The sequence below is a fragment of the Anopheles ziemanni genome, chromosome 3 (genome assembly GCF_943734765.1).
Source record: "Anopheles ziemanni chromosome 3, idAnoZiCoDA_A2_x.2, whole genome shotgun sequence".
Lineage (NCBI taxonomy): Eukaryota > Metazoa > Arthropoda > Insecta > Diptera > Culicidae > Anopheles > Anopheles ziemanni.
The window spans coordinates 56,263,249-56,277,054 of record NC_080706.1 but is presented as its reverse complement, the minus strand read 5'-3'; the positions used below and the strand labels follow the sequence as shown (position 1 = coordinate 56,277,054).

At 46.1% G+C, this 13,806-nt stretch overlaps 1 protein-coding gene across 1 annotated transcript; it reads right to left on the bottom strand.

The window, feature by feature from the left end:
* Positions 1-6,448: 6,448 nt before the first annotated feature.
* On the bottom strand, positions 6,449-12,759 carry LOC131289609 (mucin-5AC). Its single transcript, XM_058318902.1, has 8 exons — positions 12,425-12,759; positions 10,870-11,070; positions 10,599-10,723; positions 10,191-10,528; positions 9,980-10,103; positions 9,021-9,895; positions 8,005-8,449; positions 6,449-7,929 (listed from the first exon to the last, which is right to left on the bottom strand). The coding sequence occupies exons 1-8, from the start codon at positions 12,544-12,546 to the stop codon at positions 6,782-6,784; spliced, it is 3,378 nt and encodes a 1,125-aa protein (XP_058174885.1). The 5' UTR covers positions 12,547-12,759; the 3' UTR covers positions 6,449-6,781.
* Between the last annotated feature and the right edge of the window lie 1,047 nt (positions 12,760-13,806).

The following is a 13,806-nucleotide window of genomic DNA, read 5'->3' as shown; positions in this document are numbered from 1 at the left end:
CTGCACACAACTAAGGTAGGATCCATCCGTTTAATTCGACTAACCAACGAGGATGATGCGTAGCCCGCCGCGTCCACCGGGTACAGCAGAAACCCCCGCCGCGTCGATAGCCCCTGCAATCGGAGTTATAGCCCCTGGCCCACCAACAATCGAGTCACCCTTCTCGCGCGATTCCTCTACCGACCCGCCGGAATTTCAAGTGGAGATTGTGAATACAATGCGCCTCAAGCCACCCGAATTGGATACAACCGATATCCACACCTTTTTCTACGCTTTGGAAAATTGGTTTGACGCATGGAATATCGCTCCGAGCCACCACGTCAAACGGTTCAATATACTGAAGACACAAATACCGACGCGAATCCTCCCTCAGCTGCGCCATCTTCTCGATAACGTGCCCAACGCTGACCGCTACGAAGCTGCGAAAAGGACAATCGTCCAACATTTCGAGGAGTCGCAACGCAGCCGCTTACACCGATTGTTATCCGATATGAACCTCGGCGATCGGAAACCGTCCCAACTGCTAGCCGAAATGCGACGCACGGCAAACGGAGCAATCTCGGACTCCATGTTGGTTGACCTCTGGATAGGACGTTTACCGCCATACATACAATCCGCGGTGATCGCCGCCTCGCCAGACGTTGAAGATAAGGCAAAGGTGGCCGATTCCGTCCTAGATTCGTTCGCTTTGTACCACCAAACGGGTGCATACCAACAGGTGTCGGAGGTTCGAAATGGGGAAGTGGACCGACTCACGAGACAAGTAGCAGAATTGACGCAGCGTTTAGACACCGTGCTGAATCAATTGAATCGAGGTCGCAACCGGTCTCGATCACGTACCCGAATGCAGCCCGCCCAATCTACTAGTAGCGTCGAAAACGACTTGTGTTACTACCACCAGCGTTACGGTCAACAAGCTCGCAACTGCCGAGCCTCGTGCTCGTTTGTTAACCGTCAACAACGGAATAATGCATCGTCGTCGTCGGCGTGACAATCTGCGGGAGACGTTCAGCAGCAACCAGTCCACTCTATATCATCGACAACTCATCGCCTCGTCATAGTGGACCGAAAAACGAACCAACCATTTTTAATAGATACTGGTGCCGACGTCTCCGTAATCCCACGAAGTATCAGCTGTGCTCTCCATAAACCGTCATCCATGAAACTTTTCGCCGCGAACAACACGCCAATCACGGTATACGGTGAGTCGCTTCGTACGTTGGATCTGGGTTTGCGACGAAATTTCCTGTGGAATTTTGTGATCGCCGACGTGGGTACAGCTATTATTGGCGCCGATTTCCTCGAATATTTTCACCTACTAGTCGACCTACGACGCAGATGCCTTGTAGACGCCCTCACTAACCTCCGCACGCCCGGCGCCACAGACTATAACCCAGAGGAGCCAACCGTCAAGGTTTGTGAATCATCGTCACCGATAGCTTCCTTATTAAGGGAATTTCCCGGGTTAACCTCGCCCACCACCCCCGGCACGCAGCTGCAATCCGAAATCACTCATCGCATTGAGACAACCGGACACCCGACTTTCGCTCGTCCTCGTAGATTGTCCTCCGAGAAATACGCAGCCGCCCGTGCCGAGTTTGAGTCCTTGGTACAACTTGGAGTTTGTCGTCCTTCCAACAGCAGCTGGGCCAGCCCCCTACACATGACGAAGAAGGCAGATGGAACGTGGCGACCCTGCGGCGACTACAGGACTCTCAACGCGAAGACTATACCGGACCGTTATCCTTTGCCTTTCCTCCAAGATTTCACGATGCATTTGCATGGCAAGACCATTTTTTCAAAGGTCGACCTGCACAAGGCATACCACCAGATACCGATACACCCGGAGGACATCCCGAAGACAGCCATCACGACCCCCTTCGGGCTGTTCGAATTCACCACGATGCCCTTCGGTCTAAGGAACGCGGCACAAACGTTCCAACGGCTCATCCACGATGTTCTACGAGGACTTGACTTCGTGTTCCCGTACATCGACGACATGATCATCGCTTCGACGACACCAGAAGAACATCACGAACAACTGCGTCAGTTATTCCAGCGTCTTGAGCAACACCATTTGGCCATCAACCCAGCCAAATGCGAATTTAACCGGACCGAGATCGCCTTTTTAGGGCACCTGGTTAATTCAGAAGGTATTCGCCCCCTCCCGGAACGCGTATCAGCTATCACCGAGTTAAAGAAGCCCACAACGATAATGGAGCTGAAGAAGTTTCTCGCAATGGTAAATTATTACCGACGCTTCTTACCAAACGCTATAGATACGCAAGGCATCTTATTCAAAATGACCCCGGGAAATAAAAAAAAGGATAAAACGCCGCTCAGCTGGACACCCGAAGCAACCGAAGCATTCTCTCGCTGCAAGGAGCAGCTTCGACAAGCAGCATTGCTGGCACACCCGATCCCAAACGCAGAACTCTCGCTGTGGACAGACGCGTCTGATTTCGCCGCAGGAGCCGTCCTGCACCAACGGGTAGGCGACCAACTCCAACCACTAGGTTACTTCTCGAAAAAATTCGATAAACCACAGAGGAACTACTCAACCTACGACCGTGAGTTGACCGCTATTTATCTCGCCGTACGACATTTTCGCTATCAACTAGAGGGTAGGGAGTTCCGGATTTATACGGACCATAAGCCTCTAGCGTACGCCTTTCGACAAACCCATGATAACGCCTCGCCGCGAAGAGCTAGACAGCTGGACTTCATAGCACAGTTCTCGACCGACATACACCACGTCTCAGGGGAAAAAAATGTGACAGCCGACTTGCTCTCACGTATTGAAGTAGTACGCGTGACACCGAGCATCGATTTCGAACGCCTGGCCGACGAACAGACCCGCGATCCCGAGCTTATAGCTATTCTGAACCAGAAGAGCCCCTCCGATCTGTCCCTGCAGAAGACGCCGATACCCGGAAGTACCAAAGCGCTGTACGCCGACTGCCCCGGCGGAATAATTAGACCGTATATTACTAAATCATTCCGCCAACAGCTCCTCCACGCTGTTCACGACTTAAGCCATCCCGGAGCACGAGCCACAGTCAGACTGATGACAGAGCGATTTGTCTGGGTGGACATAAAGAAGGAGACGCGCGAGTTCGTGAGGAACTGTTTGGCTTGCCAACGTGCTAAGGTCAGCCGCCATACCAAAAGTCCGCTCACACCGTACCCGGCTACGCAGGACAGGTTCAGCCACATCAATGTCGACATAATCGGACCTTTCCCAGTAAGCAATGGAAACCGATACTGCCTGACGATCATCGATCGATTCACCCGCTGGCCGGAAGCAGTGCCGATACCGGACATCACCGCATCCACCGTGACCGCAGCGTTGTTGTATCATTGGATCGCCCGATTTGGAGTGCCATCCATAGTGACAACGGACCAAGGAAGGCAGTTCGAGTCGTGTTTGTTCAGCGAGTTGAATCGAACCCTCGGAACGAAACACATTCGGACGACCGCCTACCACCCGCAAGCTAATGGGCTAATCGAGAGATGGCACCGCACTCTCAAATCAGCGATTACGTGCAAGGACACAACTAAATGGAGTGAACATCTTCCTTTAATACTGCTCGGCCTGCGCACAACTTTTAAGAGCGACATCAACGCATCACCGGCCGAACTCGTGTACGGCACGACGCTTACCATCCCCGCCGAATTTTTCTCAAAGGAACCACAACCAGTAGCGACCGATCAATCCGATTTCGCTAAGACGCTACGGGAAGCGATGCGTAAAATCCGTCCACCTGACACCGCTTGGCACACCAACCGAACCGCGTTCGTCCATCACGACCTAAACAAATGCACTCACGTGTTTGTACGCAACGACACCGTCCGTCCCGCCCTAACAACTCCATATCACGGTCCATACCAAGTACTTACACGAAATCTTAAGTCTTTTCAGCTACTACTCAATGGACGACCAACGCTAGTATCCATCGACCGTCTGAAACCGGCCTACACAGTTGAGGAAACCACCACGGCACCCGAACCGACGTCGCACGATCAGACCGAAACGCCCAGCGTCCCGCCGACGCAGCAGGTTCCCGCCGTGCAACCTTCGCCCCAACCACCGGCACCGCATGCCATACCAACTCCACCACCATCTATCCTACGACGACCAGGACAAGACATATCGACCGGTGTTACCAGGGTCGGACGAAGAGTGAAGATCCCGCTGAGATACCGATAACACCGCTCTAAGGGGGGAGTACTGTGGCGACCAGGACGCCACCTGGCGCATATCAGTCGTAACTTAAAAAGGCCGGTTGGCGAACCAGGAGACAGGGACAGCGGACGCATGTAGAACAGGACAGCTAGGGAGTGCACGTTGCACTAGCGCGGATAAAAGCCAGGGACGTGCGCAACCAACTTCTCTTCTCTTATCTTATCGCTTCTCGGCCTAAAGGCGAAGATCAAAGTCTCTTCTCGTACCTGCGTGTCCTTTTGCGCACCGAGTCAGGCTCGTCGACCGCGTGATCGTACCGTGCACCACGCCGCGTAGCTTAGTCGCCACGAGTGAAATTAGGGACAAAATTGTACCTCCTTGTGAATAAATCCCTAAAACTCTATTGACGTAATCTATCCACCTTAGTTCGGGACCTTGGTCAAGGAACTGAACCATCCGTAGCCTACAAAAGCTGCCCTGTAGCAAAACAGATTTTTTTTTGTTTCTTGGACAAATTTCAATGAATCCTCTGATCCAACGAATCATTATTGTTGTATAACTATGGCAATGACGCGAACTTTACGCGGCACTAATGATGTATTGAAGACGCCAACGATGCTATTATAACGGATGAACAACATATTAAAACCACCAAAGACACGTACGAATGGATAATGTAGATAGTACAAGTTTTTAAATAAATCGTCTAGGAGTTGGAAGCATAAGTAATTCTGTTTTACGTTTGTCATCATTTAAAAACAAAATCAGATGTATGTAAGTAGTCGTTTTAATAAGTGTTTTTTTTCAGTTGGTATTTGTTCTTCCATTACTTTCCAATAGTCATAAATTTCATTCGCAAACTTAGCATTGCGTACCCCATTATCGCCTTAACGGTTTGTATAAGATTCCTTTTATCGAATTGCTTTTCATAGATAATAAATTTTAAACAATATCTTCCCTTATTTCCCTTTATACCTGGTTCAATGTTGTTTTTTTATGTGAAATATCTAAATTGTGTTGAACATGCAATTTCTCTGCCATATCAATTAGCGTTAATGTGTTAGCCTAGTCTAACGACAGATTAGTTGTAGTTTGGCTTGTCTCCGGTTCTTAACGTGGAATGTAAATACGCAAGCGACGCGACGCGATGCAACACGCTGTAAACAGTTGAAAAAATAAGAGTACTAATACGGACCGTCTATAACCATCCCACAACTCCACACCCCCGCACGGTTGGGTGTCCATCTTTTATTGCGTTCAGGTAAGTAGGGAGTCGTCATTAGTTGTGTGGTGTGTTAAATGTATAAGTTTAATAAAGCCGTATAAATTATATTAAATAGAATAAAACTCATAACAATTGTTAACAAGTAATACGCGTAGGCTGATTATAAAATTAAATATAATAAAACAAAATACTCAACAGCATGAGAAGGGAAGTAGAGTAGTGTGGGTAAATGCAGTGGCCTGCTTAGATAAGCTTAGCTTCTTCTGTCAATAATAAATATTACACGCATCATTCCAATGGAATAGGGAATATGGTTGTTGCCAACGCTCCATTGCACGATTTACAGTAGCTTTCCAATTCTACAGAGGAAAATAGGAAGCAGGGGGCTTGTGGGTGAGATTTGGAGCATACAGAAGAGCCCGATGAAAGTAGCAAGAAAAAGAAGTTACCCATGAGACACTACCTATGAGACAATACTTGCACGTTGGTTTCACACGTTTTTTCGTTGTTGCGAGATGCGCTACTTCTCCTTTCATAAATTATCCTCTCAACATTGATCACAGGGTCCGCGGTACGATACATATTTTCTAAGAATGACCCCATCACGATTCCGTTTCACTATATCTGGTGGGATCCTAGCCGAGGATATCCCCGGTCAGTCGGATGAATAATTGTATAATCGAACTACCTTTGTGTTTAATGCTTAGCAGTACTAGTCGCTACTAGTGGACGTTAAAGTTCCCTAAACATTGCCATACCTCTAGCCTAGTTCTGACTTCATTTAGTCTTCTTTTTCTTCGTTAAATTTTTCTTATGCTCCCTTAGAACGCACACATAAACACACAGAGATACGCTCACAAACGTGGGTATTACCTTACCTAATGTGATAATAAGAATAGAAACAAATTATATCTCTATCAAAAGGTTACAAATAAATAATCTACAGTTACCGGAACGGGCTCCTAGGAATAATAAGTGTGTGTTTGCTAGTTTTTTTTTCCCAAAAATAGGCACAATGTCGCTATTTTTTTAACGATGTCCGTCTTTCGATGACGCTTTTCACCCGAAGATCGATTTCATCGAGACCTCCATTTGTTCAATATAAAACCAATAAATATTAATATCGCTTCAAAACACGGTGTAAACTTCCTCCGTTTCTGAAAGCTGCAGATGAATTGTAGCTTTCCTTTGCCAAACCAAAGACAAAAAACCCTGCACTTCGTACCAGCTACACGGCTGCTCGGTAAATAATAATGATAATAATAGTAATAATAATGTTTGTGGGTAAATTTACAATCGAAATCCTACGCAAACCTTTCAACCCATACGAACCGGCGAGATGATTCATCTTTGGAACCGATCATGGCCAGTTAAACTGGAAAGTAGTCACTGACAGCCGTGGCAGCGCCTTCACTATCCGGTGTACCGCTGGCGGTGCGGCCAGGTGCAACCATCGTCGGAGCGCCTACGTTCGGCGTTGGGGTAGCCGTATCGGAGTCTGTCGTAAGAGAATCATTCGTGACCGATTTCCGGAGCGCTTTGGATGCAGCAGCGCCTGCTTCGTTGTGCAACCGTTCGTATGGATTCTCTGTTACGTTCAGATACTTCACCGATTCATAGTTGGGGTCCGATTCACTTCCCGTTAGCGACTCGTAGTTGCTCGATATCCTGCTCAGACTGTTGGTCGTCGTTACGGTGGTATTGGTATTGTTGTGTTTATTATAGCCAATCAGTTGGTCCGGGGAACTGGTGCTCCCATCCCCGTCCCCATCGGTGGAGGAGGGAGTTGTGCGTGTTTCGGAGATGCTAGAGTACGCCGGAGAAGACGAGAGCGTGCATGTGTTTCCAACATTTGGCCTCTCGGGGATGGTGGAGTAATTGGTAATGGTGTCAGCCACCGTTGTTCCTGCACCCGGACTCGTCGCTTCAATCGTTGCTTCAATCGTCGCGGGTGCTACGGGAGATGTTAACGTAAGAGTGCCGGAAGCAGTGTGCGGAATGCTCGAGTAGATATCCGACTCTTCATCTGGTTCTAGGTTGTTGTTTATGTTCGGTTTTCGTTTCTTCACATCCTCCGTAATGCTGGCGTAATCGTGACCGAGAGGTGGCTTCTTTCGCTCCGAAATTACACTATATCCAGGATCGTATTCTTCTCTCTCTTTTATACTGCTATATCCAGGAGTGCTATCTGTATCGTCATCTTCTGTCGGGGCATTAGCAGCTCCACCACCGAAGCTCAACCGATTTCTAACGCTTCCTTTCGCAACCGGGGGATATCGATCCGGATCTCGGATGCTGCTGTACCCATCGCTGTCCCTCGATCCTTCCGAGGCCGGCAATCGAGCGTTCGTTTGACTCACTGGTGCGGGTTTTTTGTTCGCTGGCCGCAATATTTCGTAGTTCGGATCGGAATCCGATTCTGTGGTGCGTTGCGATCCACGGTTCAGTGTTTCGTACCCCGGGTCGTTTGCAATGCCACGCGTGTCTGGTAAACTCTCATACCCCGGCTCGTTGTCCGCTGCAAAGAATCGGTCATAATGCTCGTCAATACCGTGACATATTTCCAGCGAACCGAGAGAAACTTGTCCTATACCTTGCGCAACGGCAGCGCCCAATGGTCGACCGCCACTCATGCCCGCATTGCTGCTACCGGAACCGCTTACTGCTCCGGAGGCGACATTTCGGTGAAGCTTTTGTATCTGCGCATAATCGGCCGATTTGCGTGCGTTCTCCGTCGTACCTCCGCCGACCCCTTTCATACCGTCACCTGGAATTGTTTCGTATCCCGGGTCCCTGGTGTCGTACATCCCGGCGCTGTTTCGAAGTGGTCGCTGTTTGCCGCCATCTCCTCCGTGCAAGGACGTGTGAGGAATCGTTTTCCTGCTTGGTGATCCACCACTGCTGGTGCCGTTCAGCTGCGCCATGTCGGAGACAGTTTGCTGCTTCGGGTACTGCTCATTGGATGAACCATCTTTTCTTAGAGCCACTGGAGACGAATTTTGTGACGGTACTTTTGACAGCTTGTTCTTTTTCATTACCTACGATAGAGAAATAATTGTGAAATATTGTTCGAGATAAAATTGTAATATTTGCGGTAAATATGACTACTGAGTCTTTGTTTCACGGATAACCAAACAAAAGTTTGTATGAGAATGAAGTAAGCATCAGCAATTCATCAAAATTGGTAAAATTATACAAACAAACGTAGTTTTGCGAGTATTCCTAATAGCTATATGACCGGTTATTGCAAATAAAATATACCTATTGCTTTTGAATAATCATATCTTTTTGAATTCTATTTTTTCGTACAGCTGTTTAAAATCTCTATCCACAACCCCAAAAAATTTGAAACTTCTTCCTTAACTTCATGGAATGTAAAGAAGAAGAATACTTGCTAAATCTCTCTTTGATTGCAATTTTGTGAATGTTTTCAAAATCTTTTAAACACTTAATTTATTCTTTAGTGTCAAACTAACAAATTTGCAAATGTAATAACGCCTGTGGAACCACATTGTTTCTATCTCTTTTAATTTTGATCTCCAAACATAAGATTAAAATCATTTAATTTAAAGGTAAATTATACATTGAACAACATTCTAAAGCTCTCACCTTCGCGTACATTCCCTCCAAATCTTTCGACGGACTTTTCTTCGGTCTATTTCCTCCAGCGGAACCGTTGGGTATCGTGCCCGACGTATCGATGTCAGCCTTGGTCACAATGGTTTCCCTCGACGACGCTACGCCGATTGTGCCACCATAGTCGGTAATTACCGACGCCGCCGAATTCCGCCCGGAAGCGACGGTTGTCGAGCTGGACGACGTTACACTTCCCACGCCAAGCATCGATTGATTCGAGTTGCTGAAGAAATTGTTCGCCTGATGTTTCAGCGTCTTTGGTGTCGGAGGGAGCGGACTGTTGGCCTGCCGTTTCTCCGGTTTCGGTGATCCCAGATTTCCCACCGAGCTGGTGCAACTGGAGGACGACGCTTGGCGCGAGTGCTGCACGAAAGATTGTGCCCTCAAACCACCCCCGCCGTCGGGAGGCGGTAAATGTGCAGACGGCATTCCGTGCATATGTTGTTCATCGCCGGACGCCGTCGTATTGCTATGGTTACTCAAACGGTTCAATGTAGCCGTCGTGGGGTGAACGACGGCGGGACTGTTTCCGTCGAGCGCCTCGGGACCCGTCGATTGTGCCGCTTGCATCGAAGCCGGTTGTGGTCGGCTCGATGCACCGGTGTTTATCTCGACCGATACCGTTACCGCGTTTGGGGGTTGAATTTGCGCGTACGTTTCTGACCCACTCGTGTACAGATCGCCTTGATTGTTTGGGTCATCGATGGCGGCGTACATCTCGTCAGAATCGTCTGAGACGGTGGCGTAGTGAGAATCCCCAAGTATTTGCCGCCGCTTGGCTTGGTTCTGTACTTTTTGAGGTAACAGATTGGCCAAAGGTTCTCGAACGCTGATGCTGGTGTATCCTTCTGTTTGACGAAAGGAGAAAACAAAAAGCAAATGTTTTTAACGGATACTTGTCGCACAATTCTTCGACCAAACCAACAACGCACTTGAAGAGTCCTGGGAATCGCCACTAAAATGCTGCGTGGATGGTTGCACTATCGGTGGCGTCATGTAGGGTAGATCTTGACTAGCAGATACACGTCCAGCAATTGCGGAAGCAGCCGGAATGTCCTGGAAGTGAAATAATTCATTTTAGATGATATAAATAATGCAATTTATTGAATTGTTTACACAATCAACATGCTTAGCTTGACTTACCACAGTTGCTGTTTCCCTATCTTCCAGATTTTGGGTCGATTCGCGACGTGAAATCGGACTCATCAATTCGTCATCATCTTCGTCCTCATCGTCATCCTCATCGCCGTCCCGCGGCTTGATGCGACTGGACAAACCGGATGGCCCGACATCGCCGACCCCACCACCTGCGGTACTATTTCCCGGCTGAGTCACCTGAGCGTACGGATGCTCCATCCGACGTAGCTTATCGTACGCATGTGGGGGAGATCGAACACGTGCGTAAGGAGAACTAATGTCATCCGCCTGGCTGATGGAACTGTGCTGCGAGACACTGGTTTGTTTTTTCAGGCTTGCCGATGCTGTTGATAAGAAATAAAAAGAATCACTGTGATTCAAGTCAACTTTTCAGAATTTGCTTTTTGAACATACGACTTCGTCCTTGGGGTAAATCCTGCACTTTATCACCAACGGTGGCGTAAAGTTCGGAGTTGTTGTCGCCCGCTGGTTCCGCTATAGGTATATCTGGAAGACTTCTATGCGGTGCATTTGAAGTCCTGACGAGAAAAAGTCAAACACCATGAAAACAATTACTACAATATGTGCCTCACAGCGGATGCAAGGTATTAAAGATAACATTCCACAACATATATTAATGCATGCATAAAAATTATCCACGTCAACTAAAAAAAAACCAACAAACCTTTTACTGCTGCCTTCGTTATCTATTCCGATGCCACCACCAGCACTGGCTGGGCGGAATTCTGTCCCAGCTGACGATGCTGTTCCTAGTGAACCGTTCGCGGCGGAAGGATTATTTATGGGACTAGCCAAGCCGGAGTTCACTAAGGTGTCCTCAGGATTTGTCAGCTTTACCATACCTTCGAGACCGAGAAGATCATTTCTGTGTGTGCGGTGCGGGCCCGGTTCGTCATCCGATGGCGTGCGATGGAGGGATGCAGCGGGTGGCGCAGATGCATCGTGGTTTTGTTTGGTTGCGGTGGACGGTCACACGGCCAAGAAACGTAAATGCACGCAAGCACGAAATAATACAAACACGCACACAATATCCATCAAACCACACACGATAAAAAGGAAAGAAAGTAATAAAAAAAACAACATTGAATAGGGCACAATATTCTACAAACAAAAAATTTATCAAAAATAGCTATATTTACGCGACCAACAATAAAACAGGTGTGATTGAACAAGCATTACATAAAAAGTGTCAGTATGGAGAAATGTACGATAAACTATGCTGGAAAAGTGCAGGGTAAGATCTCAGATGATATCATTGGGTTATACGGAGTACTAAGAACTGCAAGGAAAGTCCGGCATGATTCATAATAAAGATTATTGACGAAGTGCTAACACACAATGCTAATAACTTGTCTACTACCACTACTGACATTCAACACTTACACAAGAAGAATGTTACAATCAAGACTGAAAAAGATGTTTAGATACTCCCATCTGCCAACTAATGTTATTTTAATTTCTTTAAGAAAAGTCCTTTTAGTTTATTTCCAAATATTATGTTTGTGGTTGTTATGAAAGAAACATCCGACTAATTTTAACAATACAAAATATGTATTATTTTACAATGTTAACTACTTCTTTTTTGGCGTTACACGCTCACCGTTGCGGTGGAATTCGGTCTACCTATTGAGGTATGGTATACATTTTTCAAGTTGCTATTTATTTAAAAAAAAACTGGCGTTATAATAGGTTTAATATCAAACTTGTGCTATCGCAACACTTCGTGTATGTATGTGAGACAAATCTAACGATAGTGCAATTTTTTCTTTGAATTTAAAGAAACTTTCAAAATATTAACAAGTAGAAAAAGGGAACAATTAGTACATAAAATATAAACACATTGAGTATATTTTTGGTAAGCAAAGTTATATTCTACAACCATAAACATATCAATCGATTTTTCATGAAGTGTTCATACACTATAAAACAAATTACAATTTATTCAATTATATTTAAAGTAATCCGCAATTAGCTCAACCAAACTCAGCTGACTTAGCCGATTTGTTTGTTTGGAACGCATTATACCAAATTTCATACATACACAACAATCCACTAAGATATCAATAGAATTTGAATAATTATTATTCAAAATAAAGTCCTGACCTTACGAGAACATTTTTCAAGTGTATAACACAAATAAACGCTGATAACAAGCTAACCGCAAGCAGCAAGCACATCGATACATATATTTTAAAAACATTCTAAACATTTTTACTCACTTGATCTCTTGCTTTCGTCGGCAGCATAGGCATGATAAAACCGCGGTTATCATGCTGACCATCACAACAACCGAAATTGAGTACAACCATATGGCATCATAACCGAGCGTTTGAAGCAGCATGGTTGTTACGGGGACAATGTAAGCAAACGTTGGGATTCAGTGTCTAGCACTGTAAATTTGTTTTCACGATGCACTGGAAACAGCGAAATCCGGAACTTCCGCTACGTAAAGGGGTGACGATCGGCGATCGTCTTAGCGCACTCGTGCATTTAAACAGCGCACTTTTTTGTTTGTTGCTTCAATACACTGAAACTAGTCACAGGGGACATTTTACCTACGGCTTTCGATGACCTATTCGAAATACGGAACATTCATTAGTACGGTGGAGTTCGAGGACAAACAGTTTGTTAGTGACGATTTAAAAAAAATTACTTAGTTACATCGATAAAATTGATAGAATACTAAACTCATTCAAATTCGATCATTAGATCAACTACTAAAGAAGCAATAACAACGTTATACCGTTAATGAAATGAGCAATCATTTTATATCGTCAGCTACAAGTCTCTAAATATCTAGAAATTGTATGGTATGGTTGCCTCAAAAACAAACGATTTCTCTCGTCATCTCGCGCCTTTCCAATACCGCGCACTCACTTTCCTTCATTCCCACTCCACCTTTCCCACTCCCACATATAACGTTCGTTATATGGTACGGAGATAGACGTCACCGGAGCGGATGTATTGAACAGACACGGTACAGAGTCTGGCTTCCAATTCACGAAGAGAAAGGTGGCAGAGCACTAAACCCACAGTGCACGAACACACCAGATTTACTACTCGGACGGTCGACGGACGGACGGTTCATTGTTGAGCGGGGGAGCAAGGAGCAATGGAGAAAAAACACGGGAAAACGGGAACAAACGAAAGTTGGAAGATTGCTCCGGACGAACGTAACGAAGCGTCACATATCTGGCGTTGCCTTTCTCCGCTAGGGCACTTTTCCGATATTTATCAAACTTTTAGATATGGGATGCACAGAAAGATGATTGAAAATAATCATTGTAAGAACAAATGCAGGATGGATAGAGTTGAAATCGGAGTAAACACGCTTTCTTTTTTCACCTCTGCATTGGTTTGTTGATTTTCACCTTCTCACAAGCACAAACAAGCTTCGCAGGGAGTGCAACAAGCGACATTTACGAAAACAGCACATAGAATAAAATTACACTTCTTTCATCTACGATTTGCTGCACCAGATCAAGCACGAATGTAATCATTTCGTAAGTTTCCTTGTGATTTTGCTTGTTTCATCTGCCACACTGACTGTGAAACGAAAGCGGATTTAAGAAAACACAATGAAAAAATTAGTGTTGGCAGA

Coding starts and splice junctions, on each gene's coding strand:
- LOC131289609 (XM_058318902.1), bottom strand. CDS start 12,546: ATGCTGCTTCAAACGCTCGGTTATGATGCCATATGGTTGTACTCAATT. Junction 11,071..12,424: donor CGACGAAAGCAAGAGATCAA/GTGAGTAAAAAT, acceptor CCGCACACACAG/AAATGATCTTCTCGGTCTCG. Junction 8,450..9,020: donor TGGAGGGAATGTACGCGAAG/GTGAGAGCTTTA, acceptor TCTCTATCGTAG/GTAATGAAAAAGAACAAGCT.